This window comes from Equus przewalskii, chromosome 5 (genome assembly GCF_037783145.1).
Source record: "Equus przewalskii isolate Varuska chromosome 5, EquPr2, whole genome shotgun sequence".
Taxonomy (NCBI): domain Eukaryota; kingdom Metazoa; phylum Chordata; class Mammalia; order Perissodactyla; family Equidae; genus Equus; species Equus przewalskii.
The window spans coordinates 75,118,941-75,142,274 of NC_091835.1; the positions used below are offsets into that span (position 1 = coordinate 75,118,941).

The 23,334-nt window shown below is 49.3% G+C and overlaps 1 protein-coding gene across 49 annotated transcripts in view; it reads right to left on the reverse strand.

Annotated features, from left to right (window-relative positions):
- Positions 1-22,038, reverse strand: part of BAZ2A (bromodomain adjacent to zinc finger domain 2A) — a 33,744-nt gene extending 11,706 nt beyond the window's left edge. For 2 of the 49 annotated variants that reach the window (XM_070621700.1, XM_070621699.1), the window contains exons 1-11: positions 21,709-21,901; positions 7,058-7,195; positions 4,862-5,455; positions 4,627-4,728; positions 3,795-3,980; positions 2,963-3,181; positions 1,998-2,189; positions 1,793-1,853; positions 649-757; positions 410-511; positions 36-246 (exon numbers count right to left, since the gene is read on the reverse strand). In XM_070621700.1, coding sequence (XP_070477801.1) covers positions 36-246; positions 410-511; positions 649-757; positions 1,793-1,853; positions 1,998-2,189; positions 2,963-3,181; positions 3,795-3,980; positions 4,627-4,728; positions 4,862-5,455; positions 7,058-7,195; positions 21,709-21,712 — 1,918 coding nt within the window. In that variant the 5' untranslated portion in view covers positions 21,713-21,901. Of the gene's footprint in view, positions 1-35; positions 247-409; positions 512-648; positions 758-1,792; positions 1,854-1,997; positions 2,499-2,962; positions 3,182-3,794; positions 3,981-4,626; positions 4,768-4,861; positions 5,456-7,057; positions 7,196-16,221; positions 16,464-16,556; positions 16,610-16,877; positions 16,963-20,422; positions 20,530-21,708 lie in introns of those variants that run through there. The other 47 variants (XM_008541346.2, XM_008541344.2, XM_070621709.1 and 44 more) reach the window with 46 other exon arrangements.
- Between the last annotated feature and the right edge of the window lie 1,296 nt (positions 22,039-23,334).

Sequence of the window (23,334 nt, forward strand, 5' to 3'; positions counted from 1 at the left end):
AAACAATTTTTAAAAAGAAAAAGACACCACTGTACCTTGGGCCTCCAATTTCTTTAGGAGGCGGTTGTCTGTCTTATTCAACAGCTCAGTGATTTTGACCTTGGGTGGCCGACCTCGGCCCCGTTTCACCTTGGGGACTTCCTTGGTCTTGGCCTTCTCAGTGTTTCGAGGTCGGCCCCGTTTCCCAGTAATTGCCTGAATCCTGGATGGGATCTCCTCTGCTGAGAGCTGTACCCACTGCAAGCCCTAAGGTAATGAGGAAAACTGTTACAATGGGAGGAATCATTGCAAACCACTAGGCCCTCTGAACCATTCAATGCCCCAGAACCTCCAAACCCCACAAGAGGAAGCTGCAGTTTGTCCATCAACCCTTTCTTAGGGAAAGCATATTTAACCCTTGGGTCTGCACCTCTGGTGTGTCTCTCTCTTCAAAGAAATCTCCAACAGGCATACGGGGACTGAAGCTGAAGTGCTCACGGCGGACATTGTGTACCACGTTGCGGCTCAGGTACTAAGAGGAGGAGGTAAAGTGGCATTAATGAAGTCATAGCCCTACTATGTCTTGCCAGCAAGAGCACAAGCAGAACAGGCCCAGAGCAGATAATGCCAGGCTGTTGCAACTGGGCCCAAGAATGAAAACCTCATTACCTTGATCACTTCCGGGAACTGTTTCATCCTCTTCCCACAGGGGCCGTAATACCAGGTCTCTCCCTGCCAGCGGTGGCTGCCCTTCTTGATGCGCACCTCTCTCCGCCACCTGCCAGAGAAGCACACGGGCCCTGCCACCAGGTCACACCCCTACCCACTCTCAAGCCACCCAGGAGCCAAACCCACTGAGCAAATGCTCCCCGCATCTGTCTCACCAGAACTGCACGTAGAGGCAAATGCAGCATGAGACACAAGCCTGGCTAGAAGGCAGACCTGAGCTCCACAAACCCCTCAGGACCTCGGGGTAAAGCAATACACCAAACTGCCCAAGCCCAGAAAGACCTTCACGCCTCCCTTTACAAAGTCAGTGAGATGAGCAGCCAGAAACCCGCTCCCTGACACTGTTCAGGGCAACTACTGGGTTTGCAGTAAAGAGGATGATGACCTAAGGGAATACAGGCAGAAAAGACAGAGAGTGGGGAGGCAAGCAGAAGAGGATACTGGCTGCTGACTCCAACTCCACAGGCCAGGGTTTAGTAAGGAACTCTGTGTTCTGAGCAACACATTATTCTAAGACTAAGCCTTATCTTTCTCTCATAACTTGAAGCAGAATTTAGACTTGGTGAGCAACAGTAGCCTAGAGGGGTGGGAGGTGGGGAAGATCAGGAAGGGAGTTATTCCTACAAGGCCCTGATGTCAGCTGCTAGCTCACTCTACTCACGTATTGTTCCTGCCCTTACCTCTTCAAAGAGCATTTAAAAAAAAAAAACAACTCATCAGAACTAAGCCCCTCCCCATTCACTGCTACTCCTTCTCTAAGCATAAAGGACAAATTAGCTAATTTGGATATCTGAGCCTTAGGGTCACCAGCTGGGTTTGGAGAAGTTAACAGTCCTGAGCAAAAAACAGACTGGCCACAAAATGAGGAAAGAATAGGTAAGGGGAGACCAACATTCCCCCACCCCTAGGGAGAAGGAAAGCCTAGGAATCTCTTGCAGAGAAACATTATCATTGCTATCCTTTAATCCATTCTTATCTAGCCCATTCCTCCCCACCTCAGAAGAGAGGAGCTCCCTTCTCTTCTTCCTAAAGTCAGTCATTAAATTTGTCAAGGTCAATGCACGTAGCAAACTAGAGCATTTACCCATGTTGGAGGGGAAGACGAACTTCTTCAGGGGTAGCAATACGTCTCCTCAGGACATCACCTTGGGAGGAAGATGGGGGATATCCAAATTAAGAGTTCAAGCAAAATAGTGAAACAACAGGCCAGCAAGGAAGGGCTAAATGCCACACAGGTCAGACACTTCTCCTAAAACCAGCTAGAGGAGGAAGAGAATCTAGACACTCACCACTGCCAGAAGCAGTGACTCCTTCGCCGGTGATCTCTTCCAGGTCAGCAGTGGTTTCAGGAAAGCTGCTGACATCCTTATTTCCTGGGGAGGCTACTGGGAAGACAGCTGCTGGGGAAGCTGCAGGGGACACTTTTGGGGAGGTCACCGGGGAGGCTGTCAAGGAGACTTCCGAGGATACTGGTGGGAGGGCTGCCGAGGAAGTTGGAGAGACTGTAGGGAAGGCTGCTGGGGAGACGGCTGGGGAGAGTTCTGGAGAGGCTGCTGGAGAAACTGCTGGGGAGACCTCTGGAGAGATTTCAGGGGAGGCTGCTGGAGAAACTGCCAGGGAGATTGCTGGGGAGGCTGTTGGTGAGACTGCTGGTGCGGTTGCTGGATGTAGCTGAATAGTGGATGACTGGTCAGGGACTGGTTGGGCCAGAGGTGGTGGGAAGTCTGAAGCCTGAGTCTCCATTTCTTCCTGTTCTGCATCACTACCATTATTCAGGTCAAAGCTGTTATCTAGAATCCCAGGGACAGGATGGGTAAAGGAAAAATGGTGTCGTATAAAACAAGAGAATCTACTCAGTCAAACCTGGACTAAGCTAAACAGGGTTACTTCAAGGGCTTTTCTCTAGGGTTGGAAAAAAAGAAGTAGTCTCTGGCTGTCCTTCCCAATCATTCATGAAGGTTAAGGGGCAAAGCTGCTGTCATTGCGTGAAAAATACATTTTACCTGAAGCCAGTAAGGCCTCTGGCCTCCTTTTTCCTGCAAACTCTAAGTCTCACAAGCTCTTCTGGGCACAGGGCAAATCTGAGAGTGTAGCAGCCTGTGCCTTTTCTTGTCCCACCATACACTATCCCATAGCCCCCTCAGCTCCCAGCAAGGTGTTCTCATAGATAGCCCCCCAGCCCCTAACTGTGGAAAACGTTCTTTCGCCTTTTCCAAGGTCAAGGACTTTCTTTGTTCTACCCCTCTTCACTTACCCTGCAGGACAGATTCCCCAAGGACAGGTGGAGAAGCAGGGCTGGCAAAAATAGAGGCTGAAGTTTGACTGTCATCTGCCAGGAGACTGAAGGCAGTGGCGTTATTGAGGGAAGGGCAGTCAAGGGCAGAAATCACAGGGCTGTCCTCAAGAGGCAGCTTGTCCTCTGCACCCATCAGCTCCGTGTCATCTATACCATAGAGTCCTCCACTCACTGGCTCTTCAGGGAGTGGAAAAATCAGAAAGCAAGATTTAAGAAATACTGGTCTGAATACATCCAATTCTAGTTCCCACAGTGTGAAGGTTCTTTCTAATATTAACTTAGAGAAATTTTACAGTCCTCTCTCTGAAAGTAAAGTCACCAGGCCACAGGGATCATAAAAACTTGACGTGGAAATGAAGGGAAAGGCATTGGCCCTATGTCAACCCACAGACCAATGCAAAATTCTAGCCATCTATCATAAAACAGGCCTTTCTTATATCTCAGTTGGGTAAAAGGTAATTGTTCACTGGCAAATGTTTTCTTTCTAGTTATTGAGAACCCAAATAGCCCAACTGTGTGGTAATAAGTTCATATCCAGTGAATTATTACAATCCAGGGCCCTTGGCCAAAAGGAACACTGGGAGAGAACCTGGGAAATGAACCAATTCAGCTCAGAGTGCAGTTGGCCCAGTCAGGCCAGTGGCATGAAACTGGTCTGCCACAGGATTATCTGGAGACTCCAATGCCCCAGATTCCCGAATATTTTCCATGGTTTACTATCTCTTCCAGGTGGTAGAAGCTGGCTACCCTGTGCATGGATGAGTTGAAGGGAGCCAGCCTCCAAGCCTACCTGGTGCCAGAGTGTTGAAGGGCTCCAGAGAGACTTCACTGAGGATTGGAGTGTCTTCCAGTTGATCAGGAAGATGTGAAGGATCATCTAAGCAGCTCACTGTGGGGTCAGGGACCAAGACTGAGACCTCTTGGTGTAATGATTCCACAGAAGGGACGGAGCCATTGTAGCCACACATCTTCAGTTCTAGGAAATCCCAGGAGAGGGCAAAAATCAAAATCAGTGCCTTCAATGGTTCATTTGCTTTAGGAGGCAGTCAGTCTTTGCTAGAGGAATGTTCATTCTTTCAGCATTTATGGGTACCAGTTCTACGTTGGGTACCGATCATACCAAGACACTGAGTGAGCAGAGATGTGCTAGTAAAATCCTACAGCAGGTAAAGAGAGGGGAAAGGAGAGTGGAGTCTGAGACAAGAACTCCATCACATTCTCAGCTATTTCCCCATCCAGTGGGAATAGGCAGTAAATAGAGAAAACATCCTGTAATCATACAAGGTGGTCACCCTTGTACTTGGAATCAATAGCAACCTAAGCGTTTATCTATTTTGAGGGAAAAGATGAGAGGGATTGTCACCTGCACCAATGCTAATAACAACAACAAAGAAAGGAAACTGTGAGTAGACAAGCAATGGTATGCTCTGCCTGCTTCCTTCCATCATTCACAAGCCAATCACTCCTAGGGCTCAGCCCACTTTAGCAGCCAGTCTGGCCCTGCCATAGTCAAGTCAAAGTGGCCTCAATGCTCCCTGCTAATGCCCCAACCCCTTCCTATATTTTGGAAGAAGCCCTTCTTGATGCAGGGTGTCTGTTGGGGCTGTTTCGGGCTCGCCCACCTGCCCTCTCCAGGCCAGCAGCTCTGCATGAGCTTGAAATAATTTGCACTCCCACTCGCGAGCTGGTGCTGCTGCCACAAAAACACCAGCCACTTGGCTCTGCTAATCACCAACATGCAAATCAGCCTCCACTGCAGAGAGCTGGAAAGACAAGTTTTCCTCACCTCAAAAAGCCACTGCCCCCCACAGCCCGATTTTCCCTCTTCCAACCCAGCTCACGGACCCACAGTTATACCTGGCTGCTCTTCCTCCAGCTCCAGGCTGCCTACCAAGCCAGTGCCATTCTCTGCCACAACTGAAGACAGCTCCTTTTCTGCCGCCTCATCAGGATGGATACTACTGCCTACCTCCTGGGAGGGTGCAAAGGTTTGGATACTGGATCCCAACATAGGTGAAGTCTGTGGGGAGGTGAAAAAACTAGGGGGTGCATTGGGCATCACCTCAAAATTCTGGTCAGGAAAGGAATCATACAGTTCCTGTGAGTCGAAGTTAAGCCCCATGGGACTCTGGGTGCCGTTGGCCCAGAATTCCTGGCTCCCAGCCCGAAGGTTAGTGTTGTGACTTGGGGATGAAGGTTGCCGGCTGCCCCCAAGGATGCCGTTGAGTGGGTATTGTCCCCCAGAGAACTGGGAGAGAAGGGGTGGGTCCTTGAGGTTGCTGCCAGGATTGGCAGATGGGTACTGTGAGTAGTTCCAGAGACAGTCGTAGGCCACGTTGGGGTGATGGAGGTGTGAGGTGCTGGAGGAGTGGGGAGCAGAGTTCAAAATCCCTGAAGTAGTAGTGTGAGATACAGTAGATAAGCCATTAACATTCACATCCCCATTCAAACCTGGCAGAGAAGGAAGGAAAAGGGTCAGTTACAGATATGTATGCAAGTAACTCTACCAACTCCACCAAAAGAACAGCACTGACTAGAAAAAGGGAAGGTGAAGGGGAGGGGGATTCCCCCTCTGTTATATTTATAGCTTTTCAGTCTCCAGGGAACACCAAACCCAGATGCTCCTGGATGTAAGCTTAGCAACTGCTGCTGAGGCTACTGAGTAGGGGGCTGGGGAGCTCTCCTGCCTACCATAGCAGCGACCAACAGAGAGCTGACTGCTGCCGATGCTCAGGCTTTTAATTTTTTTTAATGAAGCTGTTTGCAGACTCCCTACAGTGACTTGCATTCTTCCCCACCCTCATTCCCTAGAGGAATTCTTCCCTTGGAGTGGCATGACTGAATTCTCCAGCCCCCTCTACCATTTCCCCAGTGCCTGTTTGGCCTTGCAGTGGCACCAGAAGGGACAGCCTCCACCTCACTGGCACATGCAGATCCAGCACTTCGTGCTGGGCTAAGAATAGAATTTGCAGTCACCACAGCAGCAAGATCCCAGCTCAGAAGGCTAGGCTTGGCCCCTCCCCATAGGCACTGGAGAGCAATATGCAGGGGGAAGAAATCTCTGCATGACCAGTACTGCAGACTTCAATTCTCAACAGCAATGGCAATCTCTGGCCTGGAGGACAATGAAATAAAAGGAACCAAGATACTAAGGCAGCTGGAGGTAGGGTGGGGGTCCTCCAGTGAACTAAAGGAGCTTCTATTTATCTGCAACTCCCTTGTGGAGGATAGCCGGCAGAGGTGGCAAGTATAAGCCTGTGGCAGTATTTTTCTGCTGCAAGGAAGGAGGGAAGCATTTGGGCTTCTCTCTGCTTCCAAGCATAAAGTACCTGAAACCCAGGCAAGATTAGAGAGGTACTTGGCAGAGCCAAGATACAGAGCAACTGATAAGCCAAATCCAGGAAAAGACCAAATCCTGGCAGCAACACTTCCATCTGGAATTATAGATGTTTCTCTGGGGAACTAGGTAAGCATTCAAACCCTCCCTGTCCCTATCTTTTATCCTTAAGGACAGGTGGTGCTACAGGCACTTCAGGCATCTGCCTTCTTCTCTGCTGCACAAACTAAAAGGCAAACACCTCCCAACCTTCACCCAACCCCTCCACCCCCAGTCCTAGGGGTGGCTTCTCCAACCTCTTAAAAACAGCTTCTCCGAGGGCTGGCCCTTTATCTCTCTCTCATGGGTCTAAGCTGGTTATCAGAAGTGGTAGCTACCTCACCACTCTCTGGCAGTAGCCAGGGAACAGGGCTGACAGAAGAGCAGGCTAAGCTGAAAAAGCCAGTATGTTTTTCTAATTCCTTCCAACCTTAAGTCAAAACTAAAAGTGTTGCTTCCATAAACCCCTAGAACTTGTTCTTAGAGGCCTGATTTCTCTCCAGCCCCCGAAGTTCTAAGGATTCACTTCCCCCCTCCCCACCCGGGAGGAAAGAGAGCTGAGGAAAGAGAGCTGTTGTGAGGTAGCTAGCCCAGAGGGGAGCCAATCTCACCCCATCAACCTGCTCTAAAGGAATGATGCCCACTCCCTCCCCAGGCCATGTGGCCCTCACACTCACTTTTCCCTTGCTGGGGGAAGTTCATGGGAGACCCGTTAGTGTAGAGGCCCTCCCCTGAGGAGGGAGAGGGTTTCAGTCCTGAGGCAGCAGGTGCAGGGGGAAGGCCAGTAAAGTTAAAATGGTCGTTTGCCTCCATTTCTGTAGGAGGGGAGAGAGAGGGAAAAAAATACTGGCGGTTAAACAAGGTTATGTCACCTGGAATCTTCTGGAGGGAATACCCCCTCCCCTCCATCTACTTACCCTTCTCCTACCTAAGTACTGGGGGGCAGAGTGGGGGTTGAAAAAGAGAAGGGGAGGAGGAAATATACCCCTAACCCCTAATGACTCCACAGAAACAGTCGTTTAAAGTCAGCTTTGTAGAGATAAAAATAGTGAGAAAGACCAAGATATAAGCCTGAAGGAGTCTTCTCCCTGTGTAAGCTCCACCCTCTTAACTCCCAGCCCTGGTTACCCCTCTATGTTAGATATTAGCCCTCTATTCTAACATTTAACATTCTCCATCCTTTAGCTTTTTCCCCTTCAAAGTAAGGCCAGAGTCCACAGAAAGTTCTCAAAACCACCTTTTTGACAGGAAGCCATGGAGATGTGGTGTTGGTAGAAAAAGCATACTTGATATATATCCTGCTTTGTTATTATACTCAAGTTAAACTATTTCCAGGTTATTCTATCCATAGCCCTAGACATCTGAAAAAGATAGTACAGTTACCTTAGTAAAGAGATTCAAAAAGAAGAATACATTTCAGGAAAGGTGACCATAATGGCAAAACTCAAATCACCCAGCAATACTTCTACTCCTTTCTGATGGGAAATACTACACTCTCCAAGAACACAGCTCAGAAAAATGTCAGAGGTGGAAAGCTGATTAAATAAGAGGGTGTCGCAAGGAATGTTATTCTGGTATGTCTACTACGGTTACTTCCTAATGATTTGCTTTTGTGGCTTAAATGTAAAGGGTCATAGAACAGCTAGATACTTCTATTTGTAAAGTACAGTGGCTCATTGCAGGGTATTATGGTTAAAAAGCTTTTCACTCTCTTCTTAATATGCAGTGATATACTACTAAGAATGATGAAAAGTTAAGCCCTTGATCAGAGTAAACTATGATAGAGCAAAGAGAAGAGGGAAGAAAGATAGGAAGCAGAAGCCAGAAATATTGGTAAAATCTGACACATCAATCAGATACTTATGATGTACAAGCGCATACTAATTTGATATGTGAGACACATATCTGTCTCGATACAGAAAAAGCAACTCCTTGGGTTACTATGTTTTAAAAAGGGGCAGAAGAATTCAGGTAGAAAGATTTCTTTTCCTTTTTTTGTGTGTGTGTGAGGAAGATTGGCCCTAAGCTAACATCTATTGCCAATCTTTCTCTTTTTGCTTGAGGAAGATTGTCACTGAGCTAACATCTATGCCAGTCTTCCTCTACTTTTTACATGGGATACCACCACAGCATGGCTTGATGAGCGGTGTGTAGGTCCGTGCCTGGGATCCAATCCCAGGAACCCTGGGCCCCCGAAGTGGAGCACATGAACTTAACCACTACGCCACTGGGCAGGCCCTAGAAAGATTTCTTTATCAAGTTCCCAAGATGAGGCAATAAGCAGACTTAGGTGATGTTTTAAAATAATGCCTTTTTTAAAAAAAACAGAAGTAAAGCTTTTCAAAGAATGAATAAAGCTGTTAAGAACATATATGACCACTGCCCAAACTCTGCAAGTCATGTTCCTGAATATGCTAGATAATGCAAATTAGACACCATTAGGTACATATGTAAATCTAAAAGTAATTCTGATCATGAAATATAACCCTGTATAGTATATGTCATGATAGCCATAAGATTTTCCAGGCTAAATACTATAATTGTCTCTACCTCATCAATTTTAATTGAAATTTTAAAAAATAAAAACAATTTGTATTTTGTTGATTTAAGGAGAAAAAGTTTTTAGGATTGACTTATCTCCCATATTCCCATCTTCACCCTTGAATAAGCAGCAGACCTAAACCTGCTATGCATCAATGAAGAAACGGAGTCTCTTCAGAGAAAGACCTCAAGGTCTTCCAGGATTTCCCTATAGTTAAGGGCCACTCCTCAGCAGTAAGGGGTCTGAAAACTAAGCATCATAAGATTACAGATTCTTCTGAAATGAAAGACATCAAGGAGGAAAGTTCATTCTCTATTCCTCTAGGGTAGGTTCCTTCCAAAGCTTACATGACAGACCAAAGAGGACATTCAGTGATTTACTTCAGAAGACCTAGAAATGCTATACCTGGAGAGCCAGTCTCATGTGATCCTCACAGCACCCCTTCCCCAGTTTTATGCACAGCAAAACCTCCCCTGGTGTGTATGACACACACACACCTTCTTCTCCTATGTGCACTGGACTATATCCTCACTCAATGATAGGCCACAGTTCCTTATTCCATCTTCTATTTGAATGCATGAGGAAAAACTAGTGACCTTCTCCTCTCTGCGACTCTGGGAAAACAAGCATTTCCTGTCTCATAAATTACATACTAATAAGAATAAATGGATGGCTCACAGCAATCAGATAAGTAAAAGGAATGGGAAGTTATCTAGTGCCTGAGGTCTGTTTCTCCACTAGCCTCTACTGAAAAGTCATCAGGACCACAAACACGTCATTTACAAGGAGCCTCCTAGAAAGACAAAATACTCTTTGCGCTGCGCAGTGAGATCAGCACAACACAGTGGGCTCTACGTTCAAATCCCAGCTCTCCTACTGTGTGACCTTGGACAAGTTACTTAACATTGCTGAGCCTCAGTTTCATCATTAGTAAAAATTTTAGTACCCTACCTCCAAGGCTTGTGAGGATTGAGGAAATCTATATAAAGGACCTAGCACAGCGTCTGTCACCCAGCAGGCACTCAATAAAAGTTAGCTATTATTATTAGACAAAAAGAGTAAAGACTGTTTAGTTTTCAAAAGGATAATCAAGTCTAAAAGGTCAAAATATAATATAAATACAATTTAAAACCATTATCAGTATGGGAGATACTACAAAACTAGAGATGATCCTCCCAGCCTGACTTCCTTATCTGTAACTTGACTCTTGATTTCAGATGTCACTTAAATATGGGATCACAGTATGGGGATGCAAAGAAAACATGGACAGCTCCTCTGAGCAATAAACCCAGGGTTATTTCATTTTAACCTTCCTACTCAAGATACTTTTCACAATAAAGCCTGAAAGTAAATTATGCCCTCCCATCTAGAGCTAGTAAGGAGAAGAGTAAACCAAAGGAGAGTGTACCCCCTTGAACTAACACGATTTTGGCCAAATGAAAAAAGAAATCAGTCAGTGCCCAACCCCCAGAATAGCAGACAGCTCTCATGACCAGGAAGTACAATCAGGCGAGCACCCAGCCCAGTCCCAGTAGTGAGTAAATGGATCTCTTAAGAGCCTCTCTGCTTCATTTATAAGAGTTAAGGGACATTGCCCTTTAAGCTTGAAGCAGTAAAGCTTGCCAAATAGGCTGCTTTTCTCTCAATTGCAGTTGAAAAGTTACTCCTCTGTGGACCTGTGACATGATTTTAACAGAAAAAGGCTGACAAGCACAAAATCTTGAAATAAATATTACAGATTTCAACATAGTTGCAGGTGCCCTGACTAATCTTAACACACAGACCCTCTGAGGCTACCCCCAGAAAGACAAGATACATTACCACCATCCAGCTGAACACTTTGGCAGTACCTGCAGCTCTTTGGTTCATTGTTCCCAGGTAGTATACCAAGCCCCACATATAGAGAGGTTTTCAAATTTTTTTTTTTTTTGGAAGAAGGAGGAGAGATTTCAAACATTTATCTTTACTAAACAGCAAATACAATTTTGCTATATAATAAGTAAATCATACAAATACATTTTAGCTCTGTCATTATGAATGTTATGAAGGGTATTTCTCAACTTTACACATTTCTGGATTCACCTACCATACTCTAATACAGTGGTTCCCAACCAGGGGTGATTCTGCCTTCAGGGGACATTATTAATGTCGAAAGGTATGCATTACTAGCATTTACTAAGTAGAAGCTAGGGATGCTTCTGAGAAGATCCTGCCAATACACAAGACAGCCCATCACAACAAAGAATTATCTGGCCTAAGATATTAATGGTGCCAAGGTTAAAAATCCTGCTCTAATACAAAAGCTGCCCCACTCTCCATTCCTACCCCACACTCTGGGGAAGCTCCAAAAGTTTTCACTACTCTCAGTCCCTGATGCTGCAAACAGGGATGCTTTGACTTTTACATCTAAAAACCCCTTCTCTGGGGCCGGCCCGGTGGCGCAGCGGTTAAGTTCGCACGTTCCACTTCTCGGCGGCCCGGGGTTCGCTGGTTCGGATCCCGGGTGCGGACATGGCACTGCTTGGCAGCCATGCTGTGGTAGGCGTCCCACGTATAAACTAGAGGAAGATGGGCACGGATGTTAGCTCAGAGCCAGGCTTCCTCAGCAAAAAGAGGAGGACTGGCAGTAGTTAGCTGAGGGCTAATCTTCCTCCAACAAACAAACAAACAAACAAACAAAAAAATAAAATAAAAACCCCTTCTCTGGCTAAACTGTCTTCCTCTACCAATACAGAGTTCCAAGTGCCAAGCCACAAAATCAACATGCCCCTTCCATAGTCAGGGTAGTCCATTCTGAAGGCCCTGGCAACAATCTTCCCCTGGAACTCTGACCCAAACTAGCAGCGTATACCCACTGAGGCTCATACTCTCAAAATGTCCTTTCCTTAACCCCCTTTCCTAGCCAGGACAGTGAGGCAGGAGTAACATGATGAAAGTAGGAAGAATATACTAAGGGGGGCTACTCAAAGGCAACTGCCATGTCCAGGCTCCTCAGGAGAACAAAAGATGATTGTTCTCTGTCACTTCTTCTAAACTATACAAGTTCTACAGCAACCGTAACATTTTTTTTTTTGAGGAAGATTAGCCCTGAGTTAACTACTGCCAGTCCTCCTCTTTTTGCTGAGGAAGACTGGCCCTGAGCTAACATCCGTGCCCATCTGCCTCTACTTTATATGTGGGACACCTACCACAGCACGGTGTGCCAAGCGGTGCCATGTCCACACCTGGGATCTGAACCTGTGAACCCGGGCTGCCGAAGTGGAACATGCGCACTTAACCACTGTGCCACCAGGCCGGCCCAACCATAACATATTAAGTTCTACCATTTTATCTCCAGCACCTAATTTAGTGCTAAGTACATAAAAGAACCACAGGGAATATTTGTGGAACCCACAGATTGAATGAATAAATGAATAAATCTATCTTTTCTGCCACTACCAGGTTACTCATTCAGTAATGGTTGTGGGTTTTGCTCCTACTATTCTCAGAGAACCAAACAATTCAGCTTCATTCTTCAAAGACATAACAATTTCTAGAGGGAAGAGAGGCCCTATATCTTCACATATTTTAGACAGCTGTTCCCTACAGAAAATAAGGCCTGAAAACAGCGAAGAAGTGAGAATGCAAAAAGGCAATATATTTAAGCTCTAAATTAGTAAAATGTTCTGCTTGATTTAACTGAACATTCAAGGTACACAGTAGATTTTAAAATATTTGTTGACTGAATAAAGGAACCACATAACAATCCAGGCTGTTTTCTGCCACAGCCCTGGTCACTTCACTGTCAGAAGACTGGAAATGCCTCTGAAATTGCAGGACACTAAAAGCCATACTCCAGAGGTTATAACAAGGTTATTTTTCCCTCTTCCAACTCGGACTGTTTCTGAGAATTTCAGCTCTAACAGTTAAGGACTCTACCCTTTCCTTCAAGATGTCCCTCTCCCCCAAAAATCCTGCGCTGAGCAGGCAGGTTAAGAATCGTTTAGTGAGACAGGGTAGGGAGAGTTCAACACCAGGAGACCAAAAGTAATGAGACCACCTGTCTCCTAAGAACTCTCAAGTTTAGTTTTTTAATGAATTTTTGGAAAGGTTACATCATCCTTTTAGTCTGTAAAATGTCCCCTTAATTAATTTCTATAACTAGGAGAAGCACAAAACACTAAGTAACGTAGTAACACAATGCTACTTTTACTGCCAGAGACCCAATCCAAGAACAATCTCCAGAGCTCTTCAACGACAGGTGGTTTTGCAGAATTTTATAAATTTCAAAGTGATGCAAGGCCAACAAGCTGGTGAAAAATGGGCCTTCTGTGCTATGCGCAACAATGATGATAAAGTATTAATCTGGGTTATGAGGTATATGAGGACATCCATATCCCAAGAAACAAATCAAGAAGATATGCCCCAGGAAATACCTCAATAGTTTTATACTTCACTCTACGTACTAGGACATAAAAACTTTGGCATTATTGTCTCACTGTACATATCTCACACAAGGCCAAACATCACACCACTTGTTGGACTAACTTTCACACTATTTTAACAGTAAAAGAACACAGCAGACCTCTTCAGAGGTGATAAGAAAGGTCAACAGCAGCAAGACACAGTCAGTAACCCTAACAAGCTTTCTATCTCTCTTGGCAACACCTGATTCCAGAACCACAAGACTGCAAGATGAGCCTCTCAAGGCATTCTAGATTTCTGACTGGCTCTGAGGTCAGCCCACATAGTTCTCTCTATCTCTCAATTTTTTTCCTTTAGAGTGGGGCTAAAAAAAAATAAATAAATAAAGACCAGTCAACATTAAGAAGTCCACTTCTCTGATAGAAAAATGCATCCATTTTACAAGAAGGACATGAAAGGTTTGCTTCATTCAGCTTTCTGATCAATCATGTGTCAAACGAAGTCAATATCTACTTTCTCAAAATCAACTTCTATGTCTTTTAAAGAGTCCAAAGGAGAAAGAGTGGTCTTTCTCCCTCCTTCACTCTTTTAACCCCCAACAGAGAAAATCAATATACTATTCTGTCAGGTCCCAATTTAGGTAAACAAAGGTTGAAGAAAGGGGAACTTAAAATCAGTGTTAAATCAACCCTATCAGAAAGCAACTCAAAGGAACCAACCAGTCCAGCAGAGGGGCAAGAGAAAGGAGAATGACATTGGACCTGTTTTTACTGTTTCTAGCATATCAACCCCAAGAGCCCCAGTGAAAAGAGCAATGATGTTATGTTAACAGTGATGATGCTGCTGTCACATAATCATATGTCTATCTGTTCCTATCCTGGACCTTTAAACTAGGAATCTACAATTCAAGTGGGAATTTTGTGACTGGAAAATACTGAAAAGATTATTTAAATAGCAGGATTAAACAGTTTTCAGGATAGTCGAAATGATCTCAATACCTCATCTCTCAAAATATAAAATCCTGTGGCAAACTCATCTCTAAGCAAACCCAGTGTCTAACAAAGTGCCTGGAGACAGAGTACACACAGTCCATCACTGCATGCCATAGTAGAAATCTCCCAGAGTTATGAGGTGGGAGAAAGAGAAATCTGGACACGTGACTTTGCAAAGAACAGAGGAAAAGCTTAGCGCTCTCCAAGAAGGGTAATAAGAAAGACGATGTCTTTTATGGACTGAAGAGTAAGTCATATGATAGCTAACTCTCCTAATTAGCTGGTTCTGCAGAAGATAAACCCTCCAGCACCCTATGTCAACTAACAGGTTTTCCACAGGGACTATCCTTAGGCTAGAATCACCAGTGAGGAAGAAGCCCACCATCCTACTCTGCACATCAGCCCCTACCCCAAAACACAAATCCCATTCACAGTTAAATCTTCCCCATTCCCATTCTTCTACCTCTCAGAATCGACCCTTCTTCCCATCATAAGCTCACCTGCTCAGCTGCTCTGCAATACAGAACCTGTCACACTCAAGAATATACGAAGCAGGATCACAAAAAGCCACTCTCATGCCACAAAAGATTTCAAATCTTCCCGGCAGCTCTCTATGCTGAGAGAATTTGCACCACTTGTACTCAAAGCGTAGCCCTGCTGGTGGATGACTGAGTTTGCTTCTCTATGACCTCTAGCTCAAGGGAAAAAAAAAAAAAATCCAGACAGGGAGACAGAGATGCTCTGGAGGGGGGACCGGGATCAGTGAGTCAAGTGCAGTGACTACTTCCAGTTGACAAATTAAGTTTACAAGAAAAAAAAGAAAGTCAAACGAAAGGACTCTCAGACCACATGGTTGGCAGGATCCAAGCTTGCCCAGAAGGCCTCAGAAAATGAAACCAAATCTGATTAAAATGGACATTTCAAAACAAGGAGACGCAGCAGCGAACGCACAGCTGCCATTTCCCGGCCACTTCCTGCGGGAGGCTTGGGGGAGGGGCAGTTTGTGTACAGATGGAGGTGGAAGCTATCCCCCCCACAGCCCCCCGAAGGATGCAAATCTCTCACTCCAATAAATCCTACAAAGGATGACTGCTATTGGCATTGCCTTCCCCTGAAAACTGGGAACATCAGGAAAGAAAGGGATGCTGCGGGATCATCTCTTCTGATACGAAAATGGGGATCCCCTTAGGTGAGGGATCCCCCTTGGAAAGTGATCCCTCTTTATTCTTCCCTTCAGACCCTAAGCCCAGCTCAAATCCGGACGCCTCAGCATCAGCCCCATCAACCTCCATCCCTGGACGGAGGATTCTCCCGGTACTGGAGGCCCCAAGCCAAGCACGGCACCACCAGCAAGGCCCTGTCCTGCTCGCCACGCTCAAGAGGACGTGCACCCATCCACCCCTCCCCGAGGGAGACCCCTGGAAGCCCTTCTACCCTCCACTCACCGTTGCCCAAACGCCCCAATCCCCACACACGGAGCGTCTCAGCGCCCAGGGAACCCCTTCACCACCCCCGGCGCTCGGGCAATCCCCACCCCCACCCGAGGAGGTGGAGCCCCTCCCGGGGATTCCACCCCGGTCCCCCCCCAGGAGTCCTCGCCACCAGCCAGGCAGCTTCTCCGCCTCCTCATCGCCGCCGCCGCCGCCGTCGCCGAGACCTCCACGGTCCCCCCGCCCCCGCCGCCCCATCCCGGGTCTCCAGCAGCCCCGCCTGCCCCCTCTCCTCCCGGCCCCCGGGGCAGGGAGACCCCCGCCCGGGGCCGGAGCCTGGCTGGGAACGGGCCGGAGTCAGCTTCTCGCCCCAGGCGAGGCTCCAGGCGGCTCCGGAGCCTCCGTTCCCGAGGGAAGCCGCCGAGGAAAGCGGGTCTCCCTCCCTTAGGCCCCCAGCCGCAGACCCAACAGACCTGAGGCGGCGGCGTCCAGCCCGGCTCGGGGCTTGTCTCTCCCCGGGGGACGGGCGGTTCACATGGCCGCGCTCCGGGCGCCAGGAGGGGAGGGGACCGCGGGGGAGGGGGTCTGGGGTCCGGGAGGGGGGAGGGGGACGCGGCTCAACCGCGGGGCCCGAGCGGAGCCAACATGGCCGGCGGGGGAGGAGGGAGCCGAAGCCGGAGGGGGCGGGGAAGCCGCGGCCGAGGGAGAGCCGCCCTCCGCGGCCTCCGCCGCCGGGTCCTAGCGCCGGGCGTCACAGCTCCCCCGACCAGGATCTGGGTCCTAGCGCCGCGGTATCTCCCGAGCCTACCGGGCAGCTCCCTCTGCACCGTGTCTCCGTGTGGGCGGTAGTCCTGCTTCACGCTGAGCAAATTGAAAGGCGTGCCGTGGTCCCAAGGTTAACTTAAAAGACGACCAAATTTCTAGGACCACGGCATGTGCCACTCCCCTAACGGGGCGCGGTGGGGGGGGGGGGGTCGGTGAGGGGGAGGAGATAATTTCAGGGGCAGTTATTTCCCAGGCTGGGTAATGGAAAAGTGGAAACATAGAAGCGGAAAGGTTAGTCAGGAAGTTCAGTCCTGGTAAAGGGGTGGAGAAAGGCAAGAGTCTGCTGCGTCTGCTGCCCACTCACCTCTGTCCCGTGGGGGCAGCCTGGTCCTGCCTGGATCACCACTTTCCCGGCGACATCAGCGGGGCCCTGGGGGTCGAGAAGATTCCTGTGCACAGGAAGAGGAAACTGGCTCTGGGCTCTGGGACCAGACGGGGAAGACCTGAGTCTAGCCTAAACCTGGTCATAGGGTCAGGGGATGAGTGCGGACAACTGACCAGCAAATAAGATCCCCACATGTCCACCTATAGTTCCAGTACTTTTTCTGATAGGGCTATATAACTGTGTGAGACCTTCTGAAAACAGGAGAGAAAAATCTAGCGGTGGCCTAGAGTTTGGCCATCATCTAAAATGTCTATTGCAGCGCCCCAGGATGGGGAACAGTGTCATATGTTAGAATCTAGAGAATTTCTAGTTCAACCTTCTCGTTTGGCAGATGAAGGTTTTTTAAACTAAGGCCCAGAAAGGTCAACCAACTTATTCAAGGTCAAACAGTGGATAAAATGGGACTAGAAGCCAGGTTTTCTTTCCTTGCAACTCAACAGACTTTGCAGGCTTCAAGATAATTACCATTCAATTCAATGCAATGAAGTTCTACAAACAATTGCCTTAGCTGTGCAAAACTCAGGCTGAATATTCTGGAAGAGGAACAGACAGAGTGGGGATGATGAAACTTTGACAGGTTGGGAGGTCAACAATTACCTTTTCTTCTGGGGGTCTGGGGAGGAAGGAGGGGTGAAAACTGGGTAGGGACAGGGCAAGGCAGGGCCAAATACCCATCAGTCTAGATTGGATTTCCTTACACCACAGAGGAGTGGGATCTTCCTGAGTTTGGGGGAGAGGCTCCACTCCCCACTACAAATGACTCAGAGAGGCTAAGAAGGAAGCAAGCTTCAGCAAAGCCTCAAAGTGTATGGGCCAGAGGAAGAGAAGGCTAAGAGGGTTAGGAGGGTTTCTCTCCCTCTCCTGAGAAAAGTAGATTATCAGGGGGAAGGAGTAGACAGGTAGAAATCAAAACACTTTTCTCTTCCCTTTCTGAATAACAGATTTACAGGTCACCTTGGAGAAAAAAAATAAAGACCCTCAACAGTCTGCTGACCTCAAGTCCTTGAATAAATAGGGGCCACACGGGGAAGAGGGGTCCTTCCTTCTGGAAAAACCAGGAATCCAGCTAACTTCTGCTAAGGAATGCCCCCCCTTCCCCAAAATGAAAAACGCAAGTGAGGAAGAGAGCTCAGGGCACGGAAGTGGCTTCCCAAAGGCCGGGGGAGAGAGCTGATAGCCTTTTTTTCTTTTCCCTTTTCCAGGGCAGATGAGGGAGAACCTTCCTACCTCCCGGCTCCAATCGTAGGGCTTGTGAGTCGGAGACAGGAGGCAGGGGTGGAGCCTGCGCCAGTCAGACGGGTGTGGCCACGCCCCTCTCCCCCACCGCACACCCACACACACCCACCCGCTGGCTCCACTCGGCTCCGGAAGAGCCGGTTACTCCTGTGCCCTACTGACTGCCCCCACCCCTTCCGAGCCCCAGGCCTAGTCTCCAGGGCAACCCCTAGGACTATCCTAGCCAGGAGCTGTTGGGAAGAGGGGTGTTGGAGAGGAGAGGGCCACCTGGGATTAGGAAAGAAAGTGGAGCATGATCCATTCTTCCCAGCCGGTGCAGAAAGACTACAATCATCTTCCTCCCTGAATGAGACCCCTCCTCATTCCATCTAATCAGAGATCTTCCTTGCTGTTAGAGGAAGGATGACGGTGGGGTGTCAATACACCCAACAGCTGGGTGTTTACTTCTTGCCAGAAGCCATCCCGGGCAGCAGCTGTGCTTCTCCCCTCATCCAGACGGCAGAGGGCAGACTGACCCCATATGTCCCCAAACATTCCTCAATCCATCAGATGTGGCCAATCGCCCACACCATCTCCCTTTAGGAAGCTACTAGAAAGGGGAAGGGGCAAATGGTCATTTTTTCAGCAACTTGTGAGAAGGGTACCTAGGGAATATCAGAACCTCTTTTAAGCCAGGCCAGCGGGTGGGTAATGAAGAGAATGGGGAGGGCGAAATGAGCACCTGCTCCCCCTTTCCCACCCTCCCTGTGTTCCTGCTGCACCACCCTGACTCTGGGGTCAGCTACCACTCTGGAGCCAGATGGCTAGGGCTGGGAGGGGAAAGAGAGAAAGGGAGAGAGAAGGGGATTCGTTTGCATCCCTCTCCCTCTCCCCCTCCGGATACTCCTGGAATTCGACCCCAAACACCACTGCTGACCACCCTTCTCCTCCCCCCAGCTCCCTCCCAGCCCATGGAACAGGACTCAGAAGAGTCTGAAGCAAATTCACACACTCTATCCTCTCATTTTGGGGGGCAAGGGGGAGTGAGAGCACAAGAAGAGGAGGCTCAGAGCTAGGGGCACAGCTGGACTTGAAGGACAAGGAATTCCCCAATGGAAGTGGGGTGATTATTAAAGACCTCCCTTGCCCTCACTGGCTGAATGTTTCACAGTGTTAATAGGGTCCACTAGGGAGATGGCTCTCAACCCTGTAACCATTCCAACTTGCCTCCCTCCCTCTCTACGTCAGTGCAAAACAGTCTGCTCCCCCTCGATATTTTGGGGAGGCTAGATTCTCTCATAACACATCAAAAGGACGATAACCCCTCCTCTTCTTCCAAGTTGGTATATGCCCCTCAGATTCAGGCACAGTCCTGTTTCAAACTCCCCAGAGAGCTTCTCCACGGTGGTCTCAGGATGGAGAAAGCCCTAATTTCCTTAGGGGTGGGGACACCCTTTGCATCTGAATAGAGAAGGCTGGGCTTCCCTTGCCTTCCCTACCACCCCAATACCCTTAGAGACTTAGTCGCAGCCCCTCACCCATTATCCCTAAATAGCGCCTTACGCCCAGAATCACAAGATTCTGAGTGCACCCCGCTCCGGGATTTCCCTGACTCTGGGGTAGGAGCGATCCTAGGCTGGACTAGCTCACCCCAGGCCCAAGAAGAGGGCTTTTTCATCTGTGCTGGTTGGCGGGTGCCGAGGTCGGACCCCCAGACTCCGTGAGAGATGGGGTGAGGTGAGGGGTACAGAAAAGCGTTTGATGATACTTAGTTGAACTTGAAGGGCTAAGCGGAGCAGGGCCCAAATGCGACTATAGTCTATGCTTACCCCCTCCCCCCTAGCCTCCCTTACTACGGGGAAGGAGGGGAGTTGGGGTGGCGGTTATTCCCCCTCCGATTGGAGGTTAGGATGGCGTGGGAAAGCGCTGGTTCCAGAGGGGAGGAGGCGAAACCCAGACCGCGGGAGATTTTTCTGGTGAGGAAGGCGCGGGGGAGGGGGCGATCCCGGATCCAGAATAGGAAGGGTACCCGAGAGATGTTGGCCGAGAGGCGTGAGAAGCCTCCGGATTCCGGTCGCAGAGGACAGGGGAGAAATGGGCGACTAGATAGCGCGGAGGAGAGAGGAAGGGCAGCTCCCGCAGGGGGAGGGTCAGATCCTGAGTCCCAGGCAGCGGGGATCCCGGGGCAGGGGACGGCAGGGGCGGCCTGCACGGGGACTCTGGGACCGGACGTGGGTGCCGGGCCTCACCTGGAGCAGGGCCGGGCCGCGGGCGGCGGCGGCGGCGGCGGCGCAGGTGGCCGAGCCGGGCGGCGGCGGCGCCTCCTCCCCCAGCCCTGGGCCGGCGGCGGTGGAGGTGGGGGGGGGGGAGTAGCACTTAAAGGGGCAGGAGCTACTGGGGTAAGGACGAGCGCTCGGGTAAGGGCTGTCGCGAAGAATCCGCTGGGGGAGGGGGAAGCGGGTGGCGTCTCCTAGGGGCCAGAACCAGGAAGGATCCCAGATGGAGGAAGAGAACACATCCCAGGAAGAAGAGACAGAAACTTCTGCAGTGAAGTGGGGGATGGTGGTGGGTCCGAACTGGAGGACTTGGGAGAGCTCTGCCCGCGCTCCCGGGGCACCGGCAAAGATCTCTTCACAAAGCAAGGCCAGGGAGGCAGTGAGAGTCACAGGACTGCAAAGAGGAGTAGGGGTGCCAGAGAGGGAACTCAAGGCCGAGCCTGCTGGGGTTAACGCACAGCGGCCCTACTAGGTGAACAGGTTCCCTGTTTCACCTCTTCAGGGCCCCATCCCTACAGCTGCGGAAAGGCACAGCCTCTTTCCCCCAGCACTGCTCAAGTTTAAAAGCCTCTGGAATCAGGAAGCCACGAGGGCAAAGACCTCCTAGGCCTTTCAAGCTCAATCCTGCCTCTCACTCAGTGTTCTCAGTGACTGGAGTGTGGGGGGCCGCCAATAGCAGCCCTAGTAAGGCTGATGTGGGACCGTGAGAATCGGCTTTATTCTAATTCAGTTTTCCCCCAACCACCACCACCCTTGCAGCAACCTCTGGGGCAACAGGAAGCAGCTGCTCGGTGCAGCCCCCACCTGGTGGTGGGTCAGGGTGGGGGAGGAGACAAGACAGGGACTTAAAAGGCCTAGGAGGAAAATAGGGGGAGAAGAAGCACCTTAAAACCCTCCAACACGACCAAAAGTGGGCTTTACTTTTTGGGAGGAGGCCAGCAGTGAATACTGTAAAATATGACTTGAATCCCAGCAGCTTAAATGGGGAGGAGCAGGGGCTGGTGGCTGGGGTGGGGGTGTGAGGTAGGGAGAGTCCCGACCTAAGGTGCAGAGTCTCAGACTCTTCCTTGGAGCTGGGGCTTGCCAATGCTCACGATCTCTTGATCGACAGCTTCACCAGCTGAGCCCCTGTAACCCCGTTTCCCCTCCTTCACCCCCCAAAAGAGCAAAGGTTAGGCCCCACCCCTGCTGAGTCAGCCAGGGAGGGAGGGAGGCAGGCATCCCCCAGGCCTTCCCCGGGGGCTGGTCCTCATACTTACCCATGTCAGGCTGGCAGGGCTCCAAGGCTGGGACCACCCAGCTCCTCACTGTCCTTGGTTCCCCCTTCACGTAAAGGCTGGTGTTAGATCCTCCCAAACTGTGAGCTGGGAACTAGCACGAATCAAAAAGCCAATGTATGCTTCCTGCGAACCACAGCCTGAACTGCTGTAGGGTGATGTCCCTGTGTGACAGACTGGGGTGGGGAGGGAGGAGGGAAGGGCGGGGCTTTCTCTGGGTGGAGAGGGAGGAGGAGGCGAGGACAGGGCAGAACCAGGAGAAATATGGAGGAAGGTTAGATCTGTGTTGACACTCCAGTGGCGTGATAGAACAGAGTGGTAAAGGGGGAAGGAAATAAATAGTTGCAGCTCGTGAGAGGGAGAGGGTTCTGGATGAATGCTGAGAGACAGGAACGTGTGGGAGGGAGGGAGGAGGGATACAAACGACCTTTAGGATCACAGTTCCCAGGTCGGCGTCTGAGCAACCTGGGAAACAAAGCGGAAAGGGCTGACCCACACCCTGGGGCTCTGCACCAGCTTCTTAGGCACTCGAGAGTCGGGACCTAGAGGAAATGCCCCCACCCCCAGAACTCAGCATTCCCAAATTCAGGCTTTTCTGGAAGCAAACTACCGGGCACAGGCGGCTCAGGGGCTCCACCTTCCGTCCAGATCATGACCCAGGAAAGACTGGTGCCAAGGACGTCGTAGGCAGATGGGAGGAAACTTAGAGGCCCCTACTCCACCCCTGGCGCCTCTCCCAAGGCCCCTCCCCAACCTTCAGCCCCAGGGGCCTCTGAATTGGGATTTCAGTTTGTCGCGCCCTGCTTCTACCCTACTTGAATGCCTCGGGGGTGGGGCTTATAGATGAGGCTCCTCCTCAGGACAAAAGCCCCAGCTGGTTTGTAAACAGTCATTAGCTAAGAACCACATCCCAGCAAATGGCCTTCATGGATTTCAAAATGGTGAGATCAGAGTTCTTGCAGTCTCCAGTCCTACCACCAGAGGGCAGTAGGAGATGGGTCTAGGCCCAGAGAATGCTTTCAGGGTTACCAAAAGCGACCTTGTACTCAAACAGGCACTTGTTTCAAACTGAAATGGTGGGTGTACTTTTGAGTATTTTCTAACTCTGCACATTCTAATGGGCTAAAATGAAGGGGAAGTGACGTAATTCCATTATTCAGTTCAGAAGGCCAAATCCAGCAACCGTGAAAATTGCTGTTCCCCTGTAAGATTCTTCCCCCAACTTTCCTAAGGGATCTTAGAGCTCAGGACAGGCCTCCTGGTATTTCATACTCTGAAGTGCCTCGAGGAATCATGTACAAGTCCAGGCTTGCCCAAAATACATGAGACGCTAGTTAGGAACACTTTCTGAAAAAATGAAGGCCTAGGTAAGATGGGGGGCCCTTTTGACTCCATTTTTGCACAGATCAGTATTAATCCTTTAGAATATGCATCATTTCCTAAAAATTTAATTCATTTAATTCACTGATTAACCCCTGCTTTGTCTTACAATAGCAGTTATTTTCCTACCCAACCCCTTTTTCCCAATACACTTGTAAAAAAATCCCTTTGCTTTTTAACCAAGTAGGAATGTGATATATAAACTATTTAAGAGGGAAAACAATCAAT